Source organism: Pipistrellus hanaki (assembly GCF_964339955.1).
Source record: "Pipistrellus hanaki genome assembly, chromosome: 17".
Taxonomy (NCBI): Eukaryota; Metazoa; Chordata; class Mammalia; order Chiroptera; family Vespertilionidae; genus Pipistrellus; species Pipistrellus hanaki.
The window spans coordinates 49,128,444-49,149,403 of NC_140519.1; the positions used below are offsets into that span (position 1 = coordinate 49,128,444).

Consider the following 20,960-nt stretch of genomic DNA (forward strand, 5'->3'; position numbering starts at 1 on the left):
CACTCACACACACACACACACACACACACACATTCACACTCACACTCACATACCCACCACCTCCCACACACACACACACACACACACTCACACTCACACTCACATACCCACCACCTCCCACACACACACACACACACACACACCTGCCACCTCCCTCACACACACACACACACACACTCACACACTCACACACACACACACACACACACACACACACACTCACACACACACACACACACTCACAGACACTGACACACACACACACACACACACACACACACAGAGCCAGGCTCCAGAGCCGGAGGAGCCTCCGGGCAGGCGCGATGGAGACACGGCTGAGGAGGCAGTTTATTGGGTGCAGCCAGGGGCCGGCGGTGGGTGCCAGTGGGGCAGCGGGTGCAGCCAGGGGCCGGCGGGCGGTGCCAATGGGGCCGGCGGTTGGCGCTCAGGTCCCGCAGGCCAGGGACAGCCTCCACCTGCAAACAAGGGCTGGGTCAGCGCCCCAGGAAGGGGCTGCAGTGACCCGGGGGGCCCTCTTCCCACCCGCCCCCCGCCCCCCCCTCCGGAGCCCACGGCCTCCCAGGAGCAGGGCCCCCAGCAGCGCCCTCCCCTGGGCCGGGCAGTGCGAGTGGAGGTGCAGGGCCCCCTGGATGGACCCCCGCCCCGCCCCGAGCTGCCTCCGGGCACCCTCAGCAGGGAGGGGGGCTGAGCCTGGGGGGTGGGGGGGACAGGAGGGGGTAGGGATGGGGGGGGAGGGAGGGGCAGACACGCACGTGCTCCCGCTTCCCACCGGCTCTTCTGAGTCAGAGCCTGAGCTCCCGGGGGCCGTCTGCAGAGCCCCAGCCGCACTGGACAGAGCCTCTCCCCCTCAGCTGCTGTCCTCAGACCCCGCGGCCGGGGGAGGGGGGGGGAGAAGGGGAGAGGGGGGGGAAGGGGGGGACACACAGGCTTCGGCCATGCCCCGTGCCGGAGGGGCCCATTGAGCCCCTGGGAGATGGAGCCGGGGCCTGGGGCTGGAGGAACCCCCCACAGCGGGCCTGCACTGGAGCTACGCCCACCCCAGGTCGCAGGAGCAAGGAGGGCCCCTCCCCCTCACAGGGACCAGCAGGAGCCCTGTCTGCTGCGCGCCCACCCCACCCTCCCAGGCCCGTCCTCCTCCCCGCGTCCCGCCCTCTGTCCCCGGCTCAGCTCGTGAGCCACACAGCCTGCCTCCCGCTCAGCAGGGAGGCTTGCCGGGCTGGGACCTTGGGACCCGCCCACCTGGAGGCGGAGGAGGGGTCCCGGGAGCACCCTCCTCCCCAGGCCCGAGCCCAGCACAGACAGCCGGCTCCCGGCTGCCCGGGCGTCCCAGCCCGGCCTCGGAGCGGCCGCCCAGCAGCCGCCTCTGACTCCTCGCCCGTGGGAACCGTGGGCAACAGCGTCTGTGCTGCGTTGGACACTGAGCCTGGAGCTAATCCTGCCCAGCGATAAGTGACTCACACCTGCCTGGCCGCGGCGGCTCCCGCTGCCTCCAAGCCCGTCACCTGCTGTCCCTCCAGTCCCCTCCAGCTCCTGCCCAGGCGCTGAGCTCGGGAATCCGGCTCCCAGCCCCCACAGGTCTCCACGAGGCTCCCTGGCTGTCTCCCCACCAGGCCTCCTCCCTCCGGGGCTCCCGGCACACCACCCCACCCCGCCCGCAGCCGCTGCTCACTGGCTGCCCAGGCGAACGGCCGGCGTCACCTTCGGGGAGTCAGTGAGCAGTGATGGGAGCTGCAGGTCGGCTGTGAGCTCCAGGAAAGAGGCCCCTCTGCCACGTTCCCTGTGAGACACCTGGGCCTCACCTGGGCCTGGCACAGAGGAGGGTGGTGATGGACGATGGGTGGATGGGTGGCTGGATGGGTGGAAGGATGGGTGGATGGAAGGATGGAAGGATGGATGGATGAATGGATGAATAGATTATGTTTGTATGAATGGATGCTGGATAGATGGATGGATGATAGATGATAAATGTATGGAGGATGGATGGATGGATGATGGATGATAAATGGATGGATGATGGATGGATGGATGGATGGATGGATGGAAGGATGGATGAATGATGGATAGTGGATGGGTAGATGGATGGGTGATGGATGAAAGGATGGATGATAGAGCGCTAGATGGGTGGTGGCTGGATAATGGATGGAAAGACGGGTGAGTGGTGACGGAGGGATGCGGGTGTGGGGCAGGGCACCTACCACAGCGGCATCACTTTGGGACGGAGGTGGCGATGACGAGGATGACGACGAGCACGACGGTGACTCCGGCTGAGAGGAAGTAGCACTTGATCCTGTGTCTCTGGAGCTGGGAGGGAGAGAGGGTGCTGGGTCCTGGCCCCCAGCCTCCCCAGCCGGGGCACATGACTCATGCCTGCTGGGGACTGGCATGCAGAGGCCCGGGCCGAGGGCAGAGCCGAGGCAGGAGCTGTCCCTCGGGAGGGTCTGCCCTGGGCTGGGCTGGGCTCCGCGGTGACGGGTGCTGGGGGTGGGGGCTCCTGGAGGAGGTGGGGCTGACCTCGGGGTTGGGGCTCGGTGTCCACAGTGAGCTTTGGGGTGTGGATCCGGTCCCGCCCTAGGTGCTATCTCAGGTGGGGGCACTGCCTGGATGAGCAGCCCCATCCAGCTGCCGCGGGAGGGACCCACACACCAGCCCAAAGACCAGCCACCATCACAAAGGCCCAGGCCGAGGGCAGGCCATGGCTCAGAGGTCACGTGACGGGCCCTGGACGGTGGGTGTATCTGAGACACATTGCTGAACAGACAGGCAGTGTGTGCGGGCGGGGGCACAGGGGGCCGGGATGGGGTGGGCCAGCGGGGATCAGCTCCGCCCAGGACACATGGCTGCATCGATTCCTGGGAGGCAAATACCCTCCCCCCCCTGCCCTGGAGGCGGGTCCCGGGGACTCCCGTCTGCAGGTGAGGGCTCAGCGCAATGAAGAGACTGCCCGGCTGGGTGGCTCAGTGGTTGAGTATCGCCCTATGATCCAGGAGGTTGTGGTTCCATTTCTGGTTGGGGCCCATGCCAGTTGTGGGCTCAGTCCCCAGTGGGGGGTGTGCAGGAGGCACCATCCGTGATTCTCTCTCCTCACTGATGTTTCTCTCTCTCTCCCTCTCCCTTCCTCTCTGACGTCAGTAAAGATATTTTTTTAAAAGAGAGGGACCAGCCCAAGGCCACCAGCTCCTGACGACAGCAGGACGGGAGCAGCAGCAGGGCCTGCTCCCCGCCCCCTCACAGACGGGGTGCCCGAGGTGTCCCCCTCCTGCACCCCCAGTTCCCTAGGAGCCAGAAGCAAACCGAGCCTGAGGTCCGGGTCCGGGGCCTGGCCTCACCGTCCCGCACTGAGGCCTGACCGTGACCCCGGCTGCTGCCCCTGCTCCATCAGCGTGGCCCCGGCAGAGCCCAGCTGACAGACCCACCGGTGCCGTGCCCACCATCTGCCAGGCCGTGCCCAGGTGCCCGGCAGGCCCAGCTCAGCCTCCGCGGGGCAGGGGCAGGCTCCCGCTGGGGCAGGATCCACAGGCAGGCCCGCCCTCCTGAGCCTCAGGCCCATCCTCCACCCCCACCAGGCTGAACTGGGGAGGGGAGCCGGGAGCCGCAGGGCCGCTCACCCAGAGAGGACTTCCCAGGACTCCCAGGCTCTGACAACCTCCCTTCCCTCCCCACAACCCCTCCCCCATCCCTTCCTCAATCCCCCCATCCCTCCTCCGACCCCTCCCCTCGACCCCTCCCCCGCCAGCAGACCCAGGGCCTCTGCAGCATCAAGGGGCAGAGGCGCGCGGTGGTGACAGGCGGCCGGCTGCCAGTTGCTGGTGGGACATATGGTGGAGGCGGAGACGGCCTTTGATGGGTGCTGGGAGCCCAGCCCGCCAGCTCCTCTGGCACAGCCGGTCCCTCCCACCGCCTCCCTCCAGCCCAGCACCTGCACCCCCCGCCCCGCCCAGGGGAGCTCCCGGCGGGGGAGGAGCACCCCCTCCCATCTCGGGGCTCAGGGCAGCCCCAGGGCAGGAGGCGGGGAGGGCGGCCTGGTCCACACCTCAGCCCACAGGAGCCCATGAGTGGGAGCCCCTTCCCCAGCCGGAGCCAGGGCCGCCCGGGTGCACCGCCTCCCCAGCGCCGATGGAAGCGCAGGGGCCACACGGGGGCTTTCTGGGAAAGTGGGGGGGGGGGCTCCCTAGGGCACCTCTGCGTCCCCCAGGGGGCGCCGGGACGGCCATGGGGCTGGGGAGAGCTGGCCCTCACTTTCGGGAGCTCCTTCCTGAAGGCAGAAGCCTGGGCCCAGGTGGGGCTGCTGGGCTGATGGATGCACGGATGGGTGATGGACGGATGGATTGATGGACGGGCGAACAGAGGGATGGAGGATGGACAGACGGAAGGACGGAGGGATGGATGCACCCATGTCCACATCAGCCCTCCCCCAGGCCGGCGGTCGGGGACAGCTGGGGACAGCAGGGCGCTGACCTGGGAGGGGGTCGGGGGGGCTGCGCCTCCCAGTCTCCTGAGTCCTGACACGCAGGGCCCAGAGGGGACTTCCTGGTTGAGGCGCCCTCACAGAGGTGACTCCGCCATAGCGGGTCCCTAGGGTGGCCCGGACCCCATCTAACTGCCGTCCTTAGGAGAGGGGGACGCTTGGGCCCAGGGACGCAGGGAGAGCGAACGTGAGGTCCAAGGTCCCGGCCGGACTCCCAGCCCCTGACCCGTGAGGCCCCGATGCCCGTGGGGTGGGGGCCGTGGGGGCAAAGTGGGCCGAGGCCAGTGAGGAGGGCCCTCAGCCCTGCCCGCCCCCAGGAGGGCCCGCCTGGCCCCGGCTCCCACACCGGGCCAGCACTGCGGTGACTGATTGTCTGAAATGACAGCCTCAGCGGGAGGCGGTGGGGAGCCAATTAGCGCCAATTACGCTCCCGATTGGGGCCCAATTAGTGTCTCCGCCATCCGAGCCTCCGTGCCATCGCTGTCAGGCTGATCCACCGCTGGGGAAGAGCTCCACCTTCCGAGCCCCAGGCCCACTGCTTCCTGCCGCCCCACGAGACCCCCGGAGGCCCCGGAGGGTGCGGGCCGGGCTGGCCCAGCCTCCCTGTCCTGCAGGGCCCCTGCCCGAGCTCCTCCCTGGGCCTGGGCGCCTTCACTTAGAGCTCTCCCTCTTCTCCAAAACCAACTCCAGCAGCGCCGCCTCCAGGATGCCCTCCCTGATGCTCCCCTCGCACTGGGCTCCCAGCCCCTGCCTCCCTCAGTGCACAGCCCGGCACCCTCTGCGCCTGCCCCTCTCCCCTAGGCTCTCCATGCCGGGGCGATGTTCGGCCCAGGGCGCCCCAAACTTGGCGAGGCTCAGGCCTCATGGGCACCGAGTCCGCGGTGAGGAAGGACGGGCGCTGGGCTGTCAGTCCCAGGGCCCCACGCAGGTGCCCTCTGCCTGGTCCCCTTCCACTGAGACCAGGGGCAGGGGGCTCTTCGAGGACAGCCAGAGGGCAGGAGGGGGGGCAGGGCGGGCAGGGGCGTGACCCAAGGCCTGGCAGAAGCTTGGCCCACACGCTGCAGCCCTTACGGACCAGCGTCTGGGCCTTAGGAACCAGCATCCGGGCCTTAGGGACCAGTGTCCAGGCCTTAGGGACCAGCATCCGGGTCTTATGGACCAGCGTCCGGGCCTTAGGGACCAGCGTCCGGGCCTTAGGGACCAGCGTCCGGCCTTAGGGACCAGCATCCGGGCCTTAGTGACCACCGTCCGGGCCTTAGGAACCACCCTCCGGGCCTTAAGGACCAGCATCGGTGTAGGCCCAGCCAGTGGGGAGCACCTTCTCACAAACGTGAAACAGAGAGGCCATCTGCCTCCTGTGAGGGCTCCCTGGGGAGGCTCAGGGAGGAGGGGCAGGGAGGGGGAGGGAAAGGGGTTTGGGGGAGCTCCCCTCCCACCCTCTACGGGGCCCTGCGGGCACCCAGGTCCCTGGGTGCGGAGAAGGCAGTGACCCCCGGGGCTCCCGGAGGGCGGGTGGGCACGTGGTGCGGGTGCTGCCCCTCTGACCCAGGGGACCCTCGTCCCCGCGGAACCTCCCGCGCCTGCGTGTCCTCAGAAGCCGTTTCTCATGCAAATGCCTTCGGAACCCGTGGCTTCTCAGAAACGTCTCTGTGTATATTTAGACTCCGTTTCTAAAGAATTATTCAGAACCAGCGGGTTTGGGAGATGGGTGTGGAATGGATTGTTTAAGTGCTTGCATCAAAAATACCCGTGTTGCCGAAACCGGTTTGGCTCAGCGGTAGAGCGTCGGCCTGCGAACTCAAAGGTCCCAGGTTCGATTCCGGTCAAGGGCATGTACCTTGGTTGCGGGCACATCCCCAGTAGGAGGTGTGCAAGAGGCAGCTGATTGATGTTTCTCTCTCATCGATGTTTCTAACTCTCTATCCCCTTCTCTTCCTCTCTGTAAAAAATCAACAAAATATATATTTTTTTAAATACCCGTGTTCTCAGTGGGTGACAAATGCCAGCCCATCACAATGGCGCGTTCTGCGCTGACTGGGCACTCTGTCCCGAGGGCCAGCGAGGAAGGGGCGGGGGCAGAGAGCTCTCCGCTGGGACGGCCGTGGGGTCCATGCAACCTCGAGGCTGTCCCAGGTGCTGCCAGAGAGCCCACGTGTGCTGGCACCGCAAGGGCAGGCCACCGAGGAGAGGGGCGGGGCGGGGAGGGGCACCCTGGCGGCCAGGGAGAGGAAACAGGCTGCTGTCCGAGACAGGGTCTCCTCAGAGGGAAGCGGAGAGGGCACCTGGGCGAGCAGCAGCCTGGCACTCCCCTGGCAGCAGGCACGCCCCCCCGGGGCCACCGCGCTGCGGGCTGTTCACAGACACCTGGCTGAGGAGGGAGCTCAGGAAGGCGGAGGCTGTCGCTGGAGAAAGCCGTGTCCACGGGTGTTCACTTTTACTTTTTAAAGGACTTTTTAAAAACAGAGAGTTGAACTGATTTGGGAGAGGAAGGGAGGAGAGGAAGAAACATCAAGATGAGAGAGAATCATGGATCAGCTGCCTCCACACTGGGGATCGAGCCAGCAACCCGGGCGTGTGCCCTGACCAGACCAGGACCGTGACCTCCTGGGTCACAGTCAACGCTCAGCCATTGACACTGAAGGTGTCTGGGCGCCCGGGGCCTCCTGCAGAGCAGCCGCCGGGGGCGCTGTCCGTGGTGCTGACGCTCAGGCCTGGAGCCGTCCGGACCAGGAGCCCATGTCAGTGATGGGCGTGCTGAGGCCCAGGGTCACACGGAGGTGAGTGACAGGTCCAGCCCAAGTCGCCTGGAATGAGACAGACGTCCCACCCCCACCGCGGCCAGGCCTCTGTTCTCACGCCGGACCGTCACGGGGACCTTCTCGGAGCCGCCATGCCCTGCGGCCGCGGCTCCGAAGGAGAAGCCAGGGCCCCCGAACCACCACAGGAAAGGACAAGGAGGAGGTCACGGTTAGATTTCCGTCACGGCACAGGTCTGGGTTGTGGGCTCCTCCATCCCCGGGGCGGGGGTGGGGTGGGGGGAGGGAGGGAGTGTGCAGGAGGCAGCCCATCAATGATTCTCTCTCATCATTAATGTTTCCCTCTCCCTCTCCCTTCCTCTCTGAAATCAACAAATGAACATACATATATACATGGAAAAACAAGGTTGAGGGGTTCTTCTGCTCATGCCCTCTCCCCATGACTCCATGAGCGCCGGGAGCAGCTGGAGGGCTGCCCATCCCCATCCCCATCCCCATCCCCACCCCCATCCCCACCCCATCCCCATCCCCATCCCCATCATCCCTACCTCCATCCCCATCCCCATCCCCATCATTCCCACCCCCACCCCCATCCCCATCCCCATCATTCCCACCCCCATCCCCATCCCCATCCCCATCATCCCCACCCCCATCCCCACCCCCATCCCCACCCCCATCATCCCCATCCCCATCCCCATCCCCATCATCCCCATCCCCATCCCCATCCCCATCCCCATCCCCATCCCCATCATCCCCATGCCTGCCCCCGTACCCACCCCCATCCCCATCATCCCCATCCCTATCCCCATCCCCATCCCCATCCCCATCATCCCCATCCCCATCCCCTTCTCCATCCCCATCATCCCCATCCCCATCCCCATCCCCATCCCCATCATCCCCATCCCCATCCCCATCATCCCCATCCCCATCCCCATCCCCATCATCCCCACCCCATCCCCATCCCCATCCCCATCATCCCCATCCCCATCATCCCCACCCCCATCCCCATCCCCATCCCCATCCCCATCATCCCCATCCCCATCCCCATCCCGATCCTGATCCCCATCCCCATCCCCATCCCCAGCCCGTGGCGCTGCCTCCGCCCTGCCATCCAGAGCCCCCTTTAGGCTCCTGAAGGCCCCGCCCGGAGCCAGGCTCCCATCCCAGGGCCCTCCTCCGCCGCCCGCACCCCTGTCTGCAGGGCACCCACGTCAGAGTTCGAGGTGTGGCCGTGCGCCTGGCTTACTTCTGTTGTTTCTCTGTGCTGTCAGAGGTAGCGGACAGGAGACGGTTAATGACAAGGGCAGCAGGGTGGGGCAGCGGGAGCGGCCGGCCCGGCCCCAGGATGTCCGCCCCGCGGAGCCCCTGGCTGTGACCCAGCTCCATCGTGATGTGGAACGCCCGCCCCTGAGCCCGCGGACAGCACGGGGGTGTGGAACGCGGTCCCGCTTAGCCACCGCTCAGGGCCAGGCCACGTGGCTGCGAGCCGGGCCAGGACCCAGGCGCACGCAGGCCAGCTCCTCGGTGCGCGCGGCCGTGGCCGTCCGCCCAGCCAGCCTCCGAGGGCTCCGCTCCGAATGAGGCCAAGAGGCCGGGCCCACGGACCCACAACACTGTTCCTCCGAACGTGAAGGCAAATAGTCCCATTTGCATGCAATTTGCATACAGCTGCTGAAAAGCAGCCCACATTCCCCACCATTTTAACACCACATTGTTTCTGCCTTGAAAGGGACCTTCCCACGCACACGCGCACACACACGCCAGTCCCCCACACCGCCACGCTGTGTCCCCTCGTCACCTCTGGAGCAGCCGGGGTCACCAGGCAAAGCCGGGGCAGGAGGGGGTGCTGGGCGGAGCACTGGCCCTGCAGGCTGGCCTGAGAGTCTAACCTCGGAGGGGGGTGGGGGGTCCGACTGCAGAGTGGCCTGTCAGCCTCTCAGGCCAGCTCCCAGCTCCCTGCCCTCGGACCAGACGCCCGCCCGCAGCGGGTGACCCCAGCCCTGGCCTACAAAACGGGATGACGCCTGGCGGGCGGCGCTCAGGAGCTGGAACCAGGAGGTCAGTGTGATTCCTGGTCAGAGCACATCCACCCAGTGCCCATCTGCCCATCGCCCGCTGTGCACCCACCCACGTTGGCCATTGTCTGTCCCCACCTGCCCCTCTGTTTGTTATGTGTCCACTCCCTCCCTGCTCACCACCTGCCAGTCCTTTGTTCAGTCACCACCTCTCATCCCCCACCCACCTCCTCCTTCCTCTCATCCACCCATCCCCCATCCACCCATCCCCCCTCATCCACCCATCCACCTCCTTCCTCTCATCCACCCATCCCCCATCCACCCATCCCTCCCACCCATCCCCCCTCATCCACCCACCCACCTCCTCCTTCCTCTCATCCACCCATCCCCCATCCACCCATCCCCCCTCATCCACCCACCTCCTCCTTCCTCTCATCCACCCGTCCTCCATCTCCCCCATCTCCCCCATCCATCCATCCCCCAACATTCCCACAGCCGGCAGGCCCTGCACCCTCCACGGGTGACACCACAGGAGGCAGGGAGACTACCCTGGAGGCGCAGACCCACCCCCCCTCCCCGCCCTCATGCCAGCCCTGGGCTCAGAAATGCAGCGTGGGGTTTCCCTCCCTGAGAGGCTGGGGCCTGAGGCTTCTGGGACCGGATGGGACGAGGCCTCGGCTGTGCTGGGACTTACGTGGTGCCGGCTGGCTCCTGCCAGGAGCTCACTGGCGGCCTCGGTGTGGGCGGACGCCGCCTCCAGGCTGGCTTCAATGCTATCTGCAAACCAGACAACAGGAGCGGTTATGGGGGGGGGCCACTCCGTATGGGGGGGCCACTCTGTGTGGGGGAACACTCCGTGTGGGGGACACTCCGTGTGGGGGGACACTCCATGTGGGGGACACTCCGTGTGGGGGACACTCCGTGTGGGGGACACTCCGTGTGGGGGACACTCTGTGAGGGGAACACTCCGTGTGGGGAACACTCCGTGTGGGGAACACTCCGTGTGGGGAGCACTCCGTGTGGGGGAGCACTCCGTGTGGGGAGCACTCCGTGTGGGGGAGCACTCCGTGTGGGGACACTCCGTGAGGGGAGCACTCCGTGTGGGGACACTCCGTGAGGGGAACACTCCGTGTGGGGGAGCACTCCGTGTGGGGACACTCCGTGAGGGGAGCACTCCGTGTGGGGACACTCCGTGAGGGGAACACTCCGTGTGGGGGACACTCCGTGTGGGGACACTCCGTGAGGGGAACACTCCGTGTGGGGAACACTCCGTGTGGGGACACTCCGTGAGGGGAGCACTCCGTGTGGGGACACTCCGTGAGGGGAACACTCCGTGTGGGGGAGCACTCCGTGTGGGGACACTCCGTGAGGGGAGCACTCCGTGTGGGGACACTCCGTGAGGGGAACACTCCGTGTGGGGGACACTCCGTGTGGGGACACTCCGTGAGGGGAACACTCCGTGTGGGGAACACTCCGTGTGGGGACACTCCGTGAGGGGAACACTCCGTGAGGGGGAGCACTCCGTGTGGGGGAGCACTCCGTGTGGGGACACTCCGTGAGGGGAGCACTCAGTGTGGGGAGCACTCCGTGTGGGGGAACACTCCGTGTGGGGGACACTCCGTGTGGGGAGCACTCCGTGTGGGGAACACTCCGTGTGGGGACACTCCGTGAGGGGAACACTCCGTGTGGGGAACACTCCGTGTGGGGACACTCCGTGTGGGGGACACTCCGTGAGGGGAGCACTCCGTGTGGGGACATTCCGTGAGGGGAGCACTCCGTGTGGGGACACTCCGTGAGGGGAACACTCCGTGAGGGGAACACTCCGTGTGGGGAACACTCCGTGTGGGGAGCACTCCGTGTGGGGACACTCCGTGAGGGGAACACTCCGTGTGGGGGAGCACTCCGTGTGGGGCCACTCCGTGTGGGGAGCACTCCGTGTGGGGACACTCCGTGTGGGGGACACTCCGTGTGGGGACACTCCGTGAGGGGAACACTCCGTGAGGGGGAGCACTCCGTGTGGGGGAGCACTCCGTGTGGGGACACTCCGTGAGGGGAGCACTCAGTGTGGGGAGCACTCCGTGTGGGGGAACACTCCGTGTGGGGGACACTCCGTGTGGGGAGCACTCCGTGTGGGGAACACTCCGTGTGGGGACACTCCGTGAGGGGAACACTCCGTGTGGGGAACACTCCGTGTGGGGACACTCCGTGTGGGGGACACTCCGTGAGGGGAGCACTCCGTGTGGGGACATTCCGTGAGGGGAGCACTCCGTGTGGGGACACTCCGTGAGGGGAACACTCCGTGAGGGGAACACTCCGTGTGGGGAACACTCCGTGTGGGGAGCACTCCGTGTGGGGACACTCCGTGTGGGGAACACTCAGTGTGGGGAGCACTCCGTGTGGGGGACACTCCGTGTGGGGAACACTCCGTGTGGGGAACACTCCGTGTGGGGACACTCCGTGTGGGGGACACTCCGTGTGGGGACACTCCGTGTGGGGGTACACTTCGTGTGGGGGACACTCCGTGTGGGGAGCACTCCGTGTGGGGGTCACTCCGTGAGGGGAACACTCCGTGTGGGGAACACTCCGTGTGGGGAACACTCCGTGTGGGGGAGCACTCCGTGTGGGGAGCACTCAGTGTGGGGAACACTCCGTGTGGGGGAGCACTCCGTGTGGGGGACACTCCGTGTGGGGGACACTCCGTATGGTGGGGCCACTCCGTGTGGGGAGCACTCCGTGTGGGGGGACACTCCGTGTGGGGGGACACTCCCTGTGGGGGAACACTCTGTGTGGGGGACACTCCGTGTGGGGAACACTCCGTGTGGGGACACTCCGTGTGGGGGACACTCCGTATGGTGGGGCCACTCCGTGTGGGGAGCACTCCGTGTGGGGGACACTCCGTGTGGGGAACACTCCGTGTGGGGGACACTCCGTGTGGGGGGACACTCCGTGTGGGGGGACACTCCCTGTGGGGGAACACTCTGTGTGGGGGACACTCCGTGTGGGGAACACTCCGTGTGGGGACACTCCGTGTGGGGGACACTCCGTGTGGGGACACTCCGTGTGGGGGACACTCCGTGTGGGGAACACTCCGTGTGGGGGAGCACTCCGTGTGGGGACACTCCGTGAGGGGAGCACTCCGTGTGGGGACACTCCGTGAGGGGAACACTCCGTGTGGGGGAGCACTCCGTGTGGGGACACTCCGTGAGGGGAGCACTCCGTGTGGGGACACTCCGTGAGGGGAACACTCCGTGTGGGGGACACTCCGTGTGGGGACACTCCGTGAGGGGAACACTCCGTGTGGGGAACACTCCGTGTGGGGACACTCCGTGAGGGGAACACTCCGTGTGGGGACACTCCGTGAGGGGGAGCACTCCGTGTGGGGGAGCACTCCGTGTGGGGACACTCCGTGAGGGGAGCACTGAGTGTGGGGAGCACTCCGTGTGGGGGAACACTCCGTGTGGGGGACACTCCGTGTGGGGAGCACTCCGTGTGGGGAACACTCCGTGTGGGGACACTCCGTGAGGGGAACACTCCGTGTGGGGAACACTCCGTGTGGGGACACTCCGTGTGGGGGACACTCCGTGTGGGGAGCACTCCGTGTGGGGACACTCCGTGAGGGGAACACTCCGTGTGGGGGAGCACTCCGTGTGGGGCCACTCCGTGTGGGGAGCACTCCGTGTGGGGACACTCCGTGTGGGGGACACTCCGTGTGGGGACACTCCGTGAGGGGAACACTCCGTGAGGGGGAGCACTCCGTGTGGGGGAGCACTCCGTGTGGGGACACTCCGTGAGGGGAGCACTCAGTGTGGGGAGCACTCCGTGTGGGGGAACACTCCGTGTGGGGGACACTCCGTGTGGGGAGCACTCCGTGTGGGGAACACTCCGTGTGGGGACACTCCGTGAGGGGAACACTCCGTGTGGGGAACACTCCGTGTGGGGACACTCCGTGTGGGGGACACTCCGTGAGGGGAGCACTCCGTGTGGGGACATTCCGTGAGGGGAGCACTCCGTGTGGGGACACTCCGTGAGGGGAACACTCCGTGAGGGGAACACTCCGTGTGGGGAACACTCCGTGTGGGGAGCACTCCGTGTGGGGACACTCCGTGTGGGGAACACTCAGTGTGGGGAGCACTCCGTGTGGGGGACACTCCGTGTGGGGAACACTCCGTGTGGGGAACACTCCGTGTGGGGACACTCCGTGTGGGGGACACTCCGTGTGGGGACACTCCGTGTGGGGGTACACTTCGTGTGGGGGACACTCCGTGTGGGGAGCACTCCGTGTGGGGGTCACTCCGTGAGGGGAACACTCCGTGTGGGGAACACTCCGTGTGGGGGAGCACTCCGTGTGGGGGACACTCCGTGTGGGGGACACTCCGTATGGTGGGGCCACTCCGTGTGGGGAGCACTCCGTGTGGGGGGACACTCCGTGTGGGGGGACACTCCCTGTGGGGGAACACTCTGTGTGGGGGACACTCCGTGTGGGGAACACTCCGTGTGGGGACACTCCGTGTGGGGGACACTCCGTATGGTGGGGCCACTCCGTGTGGGGAGCACTCCGTGTGGGGGACACTCCGTGTGGGGAACACTCCGTGTGGGGGACACTCCGTGTGGGGGGACACTCCGTGTGGGGGGACACTCCCTGTGGGGGAACACTCTGTGTGGGGGACACTCCGTGTGGGGAACACTCCGTGTGGGGACACTCCGTGTGGGGGACACTCCGTGTGGGGACACTCCGTGTGGGGGACACTCCGTGTGGGGAACACTCCGTGTGGGGGAGCACTCCGTGTGGGGACACTCCGTGAGGGGAGCACTCCGTGTGGGGACACTCCGTGAGGGGAACACTCCGTGTGGGGAACACTCCGTGTGGGGACACTCCGTGTGGGGGACACTCCGTGAGGGGAGCACTCCGTGTGGGGACACTCCGTGAGGGGAGCACTCCGTGTGGGGACACTCCGTGAGGGGAACACTCCGTGTGGGGAACACTCCGTGTGGGGGACACTCCGTGTGGGGAACACTCCGTGTGGGGACACTCCGTGTGGGGGACACTCCGTGAGGGGAGCACTCCGTGTGGGGACACTCCGTGAGGGGAGCACTCCGTGTGGGGACACTCCGTGAGGGGAACACTCCGTGAGGGGAACACTCCGTGTGGGGAACGCTCCGTGTGGGGGTCACTCTGTGTGGGGGGGACACTCCGTGTGGGGGGGGAGCACTCCGTGTGGGGAGCACTCCGTGTGGGAGCCCTCACGGGAGGGAACTGGAAACAGCAGGATGCAGCCCCCGCCCCCGTGCAGTCCTGCCCTCCCACACTGAGTGGCACTAAGTGCCCCCCCCACACACACACACACACACTTCCTGAGAAGAGGCCACAGGACCAGCAGCAGAACGAGCCCCTCAGGTGCCCCCCCCAGCACTCCCGCCCCTGCCCTCCCTCGTGCAGCCCCGGGCCGGGGGAGCCCAGGCCGTGGAGCCCAGGCCGTGGAGGCCAGGACGTCCAGGGGAACGGTGGGCCCCTCTGTGTGAGCCCCGCCCCCATTTCCTAGGCGAGGAGACGGCTCAGAGCCCGGGACCCGCGCTGGCCTGGCTCCTCGGGGGGCGGGCGCCCACGCCTGGGAGAGGGCCGACGGGGAGCGGGTGGCTGGGCGGCCTGGCACCCACCGATGGCCTCTCCTTGCTCCGACACCATGGAGGCCAAGTCCTTGAGGATCTGGGTCACGTCCAGCAGGTCGCTCTGGGGAAAGGAGACGGGGCCGTGAGCTGCTGGGCTGAGTGGAGGCCCGGGCCGGCACCGAGTGCTGGCGAGAGCCGGCCGACACGCCCAGGCAGCCCTGGCCGCGGTGCCGAGGGCGCCAGGGACGGGCGTGTGCCGGGCGTGGAGCCGGCTGGCGCTCCTCCTCTGGCTCCGAGCACCTGCCCGGGACACAGAAGGCCTGGGCGCACTCCGAAACACCACTGCGCTTTCTCCGCTCACCACGGTCCTGGCCGCCCTCCGCCCACAGGACGTGGGTCCGGCTAACGGAGCAGCGAACTGTGTGATCTGCATCAGCCAGACCTCAGCCAGAGCCACCGGCCCGGCTCCCGCACCACGCCGGCCTGGGCGGACCTCCGCACTGGCCTCTCCCTCCTAAGCTGCCAGGTAGCCATGGCAACCGAGCAGCTGGGGCTCTGAGCGGCACCTGGGTCAGGTGACAGGCGCTCCGGCTCCGGGGCAGGGAGCCGTGCTCCAGGTGAGCGGTGAGCTGGCCTGGCGGACGCAGGGGAGAGGCCGTGCGGGCGCCAGTGTGCGGGCCGGACAGCGCCGGTCAGCCCGCCATGTTGGCAATGGTCGGGCATGCGCCCTCTCCTCTAGCTCTCCTGCCTGCAGACAGGAAGAGCCAGGCCCCGGGAGGCGCTGCCCGACCTGGCGTGGGTGCGTGACCTCCCGCGTCCTTCTCATCCGGGAAGGAGGCCAGCACGGGGGCAGCGTCAGAGCCGGGGCCGCTCCGGTCAGAGCCGGGGCCGCTCCGGTCAGAGCCGGGGCCGGCCGCTCTGGTCAGAGCCGGGACCAGCCGCTCCGGTCAGAGCCGAGGACCCCAGGCCCCGCTCGGGCTGCGTGCTCAGCAGAGGCAGAGGGCGCGGGCGAACAGCCTAGGACGAAGAGTGCAGGACGGAGCGCATGGCCCCGGGACAGGCAGTGGGAACTCCCCCTTCACTGGTGCAGGGCCCCGGGCAGGGAGGGCCCCTGCGGCTCAGGCGGCAGCCACCACAGGGAACCCAGGGTCCAGTGCACACGCACGCACACACACGGCGCTCACACACACAGTGCATGCAGGAACACACACACACACGGTGCACGCACGCACACACGCACACACGCACACACAGCGCTCACGCACACGGTGCACACGCACACACATGCACATGCACAGGTCTCACCTCCAGCCGCAGGACGGCCTCCTCGCGCAGCCGCACGGCCTCCAGGTCCTGCTCCGTGAGCTCGGGGAGCAGCGCCTGCGCCGGGCCCGGCCGCTCGCTGTCACCCCCACGGACACTCTCCTCCTGGTGCGCTGGCGCGGTCCCAGGGGCCCAGGGACTCTGTGTTGACGACAGGCGTTACCTTTACTGGGCACTCGCCTGCCACAGGCCGGCCCGGGCCTGCACTGCCTCCTCCACCAGGCGGCCTCGGCTCACCCACCGGGCGCCTCAGGAGCCTGTTCCCCCACCTCACCCCCATGTCCACCCCCACCCCCACCCCCCATCCCCTACCCCCATCCCCATCCCCACCCCACCCCCCACCCCCATCCCCCACCCCACCTCCATCCCCCACCTCACCCCCATGCCCACCCCCCACCTCTCATCCCCACCCCACCTCCATCCCCCACCTCACCCCCTATCCCCATCCCCCATCTCCCACCTCCATCCCCCACCCCACCCCCATCCCCCACCTCACCCCCATGTCCACCCCCACCCCCACCCCCCATCCCCTACCCCCATCCCCATCCCCACCCCACCCCCCACCCCCATCCCCCACCCCACCTCCATCCCCCACCTCACCCCCATGCCCACCCCCCACCTCTCATCCCCACCCCACCTCCATCCCCCACCTCACCCCCATGCCCACCCCCCACCTCTCATCCCCATCTCCCACCTCCATCCCCCACCTCACCCCCTATCCCCATCCCCCATCTCCCACCTCCATCCCTCACCTGACCCCCTATCCCCATCCCCCACCCCCTACCTCTCATCTCCCACCCCACCCCCTGGCGGGCAGTGGGCCTGGGCCCCCACCCTGTGCTGGGGTTTCATCCCTGCAGAGCCACTGGGCACGGGGCTGCTGTGAGCGGGCGGAGGGTCAGAAACAGGCGGACACCGCCCCGCCCTGCAGCCCGTCAGGCTCTGGCCACCCCGAGCCTGGCCGCAGCACCCAGCCCCTCAGCCGGGGCCACGCAGAGGCCCCAGAGCCGCCCCGGGCCCCGCCTCCCGGTGATGCCTCCAGGGGTCAGGGACCCCTCAGCCTGGGGCCTGCGATGGTGAGCAGGTCCCCTGGGCGACTGCTACGGCCATGCTTGTCCCCCCTCCCCTCCCCCTTCCCCGCCCCAGCCCCACGCAGGATCACGATCCAGGGTCCAGTTCTTCCCGCACGTTTGGGACAGGAAGGCGGCCGGCCAGGCCTGGGGACAGCGCCTGGACGGCGGGAGCCCAGCGTCCAGATGTGCTTGCTGGGCATGGAAACCAGGAAGTCCACAAACAAGAGCTGCTGCCCCGCAGGGACCGAGGTGAGCAGGCCGGACGGGAGCTGGGCCGGGGCTGGGGCGTGGGGAAGAGAGGGCTCAGGGCAGGAGCCGGGCCTGGGGAGGGGGAGGGCTCAGGATAGGAGCCGGGCCTGGGGAGGGGGCGGGCCCAGGACAGGAGCCGGGCCTGGGGAGGGGGCGGGCCCAGGACAGGAGCCGGGCCTGGGGAGGGGGCGGGCCCAGGACAGGAGCCGGGCCTGGGGAGGGGCGGGCCCAGGACAGGAGCCGGCGGCGGGGAGGGCGCTGAGCCCCGCAGCCTTCCCTTCCTGGCGGCCCAGAAAGCGCCCTTCTTCTCGGCACAAAGGCCCGATTGGGGGCTCCGCTCAGCGGTGGGAGCTGCGCGCCCGGCGGCGGAGCCTGTGATGCGCTTCCAGCTCGGGCGGCAACAAAGGCGGCTTTCTCCCGCCTCCCGCCCCGGCCGAGGCCGGCCCCACGCAGGAGCGCGCCCCGCTGCCCGCGGGCGTCCTTTCCCGTGAGAACGACGACCCCGAGGGTCACTCCGGGGCCGGAGGACACCCCTGGCAGGGTCAGCGAGGGGCACGGGCCTCGGGCTCCCCCCCCCCCCCCCCCGCTCCTGCTGGACCGCCGGCCGCACAGGCCCCGGGGGGGGGGGGGGGGGCAGACCCGCGTGGAGGCGGAGGGTCACCTCGCTGGGCACAGCGCACGGGCCTCCAGGAAATCACAGCCCCCCCCCAGAGCAGGCCGGCGTCCTCTAAGGAATTCTGCGGGACGCAGCGGGGCGGCGGGCGCTGAGCACGGCACGGCTCCCGGGAGCACTGCCTGGGGAGGAGCTGCCGTCACGGTAAGACACGGTAAGACACGGTAAGGCACGGCTCGGCGTGTCCGTGTCCCGGGAACCACGGCCTCCCCACCCACACTGCAGGGACTTCCAGGCGCCCAGCCTCGTCCCCGAGGCACTGCCATGTCTGTCATTTTGGGGGTGCGAGGCGGTGGGGGTCCACCTTGCCCCCTTCCAACGGCACAGGCTGAGGCACGTGCCCATCCCACCCCGTGTGCCACGTGCCGGCCGCAGGCTGGGCCGCCTCGTCCTTACTGATCTGTGAGACCGTCACGTTAGAGGCCGGTGCACGATCGCCATGGGCAGGGTCCCCAGGCCGGGCCGGTGATCGGGGCCCGTCGGGCCTTCCTCCTGGCTGCCTGCCGGGGCCTGCCTTCATCCCGCATCGCCCCCCTCGTCAGAGCGAGCGGTCGCACTTCCGGTCTCCCGGTCGAACTCCCGAGGGGACACTTTGCATGTCAGCCTTCTGTGTGGACAGACGCTGTGCGTCCTTCTCAGACACGAGCTGTGCAGACACCTCCGCCGCTCTGCGGGCCGCCTCCCCGCCCTCGCGAGGCGTGCTGGCCTTAGCAAAGTCAAGTTCACAGTCTTCCTGCGGCCGGCGTCCTGGTCGGGGGAGGACCTGGCGGCTCCCTCAGGCTGGGCTCTTCCCCCGGCTCCGGCTCCCGGTCCCTCGGAGTCAGATGTGAGCCTTCCTGCTCCTTTTTGCGGAACGTGACTCCCTCCTGAGGCTTTCGTCGGCTCGAAGACTTTATTCTTGCCTTTCTCGTTCAGAGTTTTATGACGACGTGACCGGACACATTTATCCTATTCGCCGTGGAGCTGAAGCGTTTGGACACTTCTGGAAAATTCTCAACTGCCATCTCGTCAGCCGCTATTCCGCCCAATCCCTCGCCCCGCCCTCGTTCATCCAATCCCTCGCCCCGCCCAATCCCTCGCCCCGCCCAATCCCTCGCCCCGCCCTTGGCACACTACGGCTCGCGAGCCACATGCGGCTCTCTGGCCCCTTGATTGCTGCTCTTCCACAAAATACCACAGGCTGGGCGGGTCTATGTTGAAGAAGTGGCGTTAGAAGAAGTTAAAAAATGTGGCTTCCAAAGGAATGCCGATCGCTGTGCTGTTGGTTTCTGGCTCTGCTGACGGATGAGTTTGCCGACCTCGGGGCTGGGCCTCCAGTGACACTCCCTCCCTGGCTGCCCCTCACCCTCCTCAGGCGAGGGCAGGTCTGACAGGCTCTGCCAGCAACGGCCCCGGCCAGGCCCCCCACAGACCTAAGGTCCAATTCCAACTTTTATTTCATATGTTTTTATTGAGTTCAGAGAGGAAGGCAGAGAGAGAGAGGAGGCATCCGTGATGCGAGAGAATCATGGATCGGCTGCCTCCTGCACGCCCCACACTGGGGGTCAGGCCTCGTACTTGACCTCCTGTTCATAGGCTGACAAACAACCACTGAGCCACACAGGCCGGTGGTCCAAGGCCAACTATTGAAAAGGCCATTTGTCCAGGCCGACCCCTGCGACCAAGGCCCTTCCCTCAGCCCCTCCTGCTCTCCCCTGGCACCAGCAGGACCCTGTGGTCCCCTCCGCCACGCCATGGCGAGGCCCGCACCCACCTGCTGCCGGCCAGCCCTCTGCGCTGCGGGAAGCAGAGCTCGGGACTTCTCCGCGATTTCCTGTGGGAGACAGCAGGGGGCCGGGAAGAACAGGAGGCAGGAGAGGAGCGACAGTCAGACAGACAGGGTGCCCGGGCGATGCCTGGCAGCGGGCACGGCCGCCCGGGGGAGGGCGCACCCTCAGGGCGGCAGGGAAACGGGCGCGGCCGCCAGCCGAGGACGAGGGCCGTGGGACAGCCTGGCCCCCCGCCATCAGGAGGGCGACAGCTGACGCCCCACTTGCTGGGAGGCTGTCATGCGGACACCTCCTGGGCGCACCCGAGGGCCCACCCTTCCCTGCACATGCCCTGCGGGCCTTCCTCTGCTGTGGGGCGGGGACCGCACAAGCCCATCCCGGGCGCGAGGATGGCAGCATGGGTGCCCGAGGGCGAGGCCCAGCACTGCCCCCAGCACCCTCCCACGGGCCTCACCGTCTGCACCGCGCCGTAGCGCTGGATGGCGTCCGAGAGCTGGGCTTTCAGGTGGTCCAGCTGAAGCCGCTCCTGCTGCAGAGAGAGAGAGAGAGAGAGGGAAGGCCGTTAACACCTGGGCCTCCCAGCCCTGCCTCCCTGCAGCTTCAGGTCCCACACTCCTGTGCCCTCCTGGCAGCGGCTGCACTGCGCTCTCCTCCATCCATCCCAGTCTCGCCGCCTCCATCACCTCTACCTCCACCTCCACCTCCACCTCCACCTCCACCACCACCACCTCCACCATCACCACCATCACCTCCACCATCACCATCACCTCCACCTCCACCACCATCATCACCTCCACCTCCACCTCCACCTCCACCATCACCTCTACCTCCACCTCCACCACCTCCACCTCCACCATCACCACCATCACCTCCACCATCACCATCACCTCCACCTCCACCTCCACCACCTCCACCATCACCACCATCACCTCCACCATCACCATCACCTCCACCTCCACCTCCACCACCTCCACCATCACCACCATCACCTCCACCATCACCATCACCT

The 20,960-nt window shown here is 67.4% G+C and overlaps 1 protein-coding gene across 1 annotated transcript in view; it reads right to left on the bottom strand.

The window, feature by feature from the left end:
* Positions 1-326: 326 nt before the first annotated feature.
* The window catches only part of TSNARE1 (t-SNARE domain containing 1), a 32,806-nt gene continuing 12,172 nt past the window's right edge, over positions 327-20,960 (bottom strand). Inside the window, exons 6-13 of the mRNA XM_084864762.1 lie at positions 20,406-20,480; positions 19,936-19,995; positions 16,170-16,328; positions 14,913-14,985; positions 9,952-10,034; positions 2,217-2,322; positions 395-476; positions 327-353 (exon numbers count right to left, since the gene is read on the bottom strand). Coding sequence (XP_084720888.1) covers positions 2,227-2,322; positions 9,952-10,034; positions 14,913-14,985; positions 16,170-16,328; positions 19,936-19,995; positions 20,406-20,480 — 546 coding nt within the window. The 3' untranslated portion in view covers positions 327-353; positions 395-476; positions 2,217-2,226. The remainder of the gene's footprint in view (positions 354-394; positions 477-2,216; positions 2,323-9,951; positions 10,035-14,912; positions 14,986-16,169; positions 16,329-19,935; positions 19,996-20,405; positions 20,481-20,960) is intronic.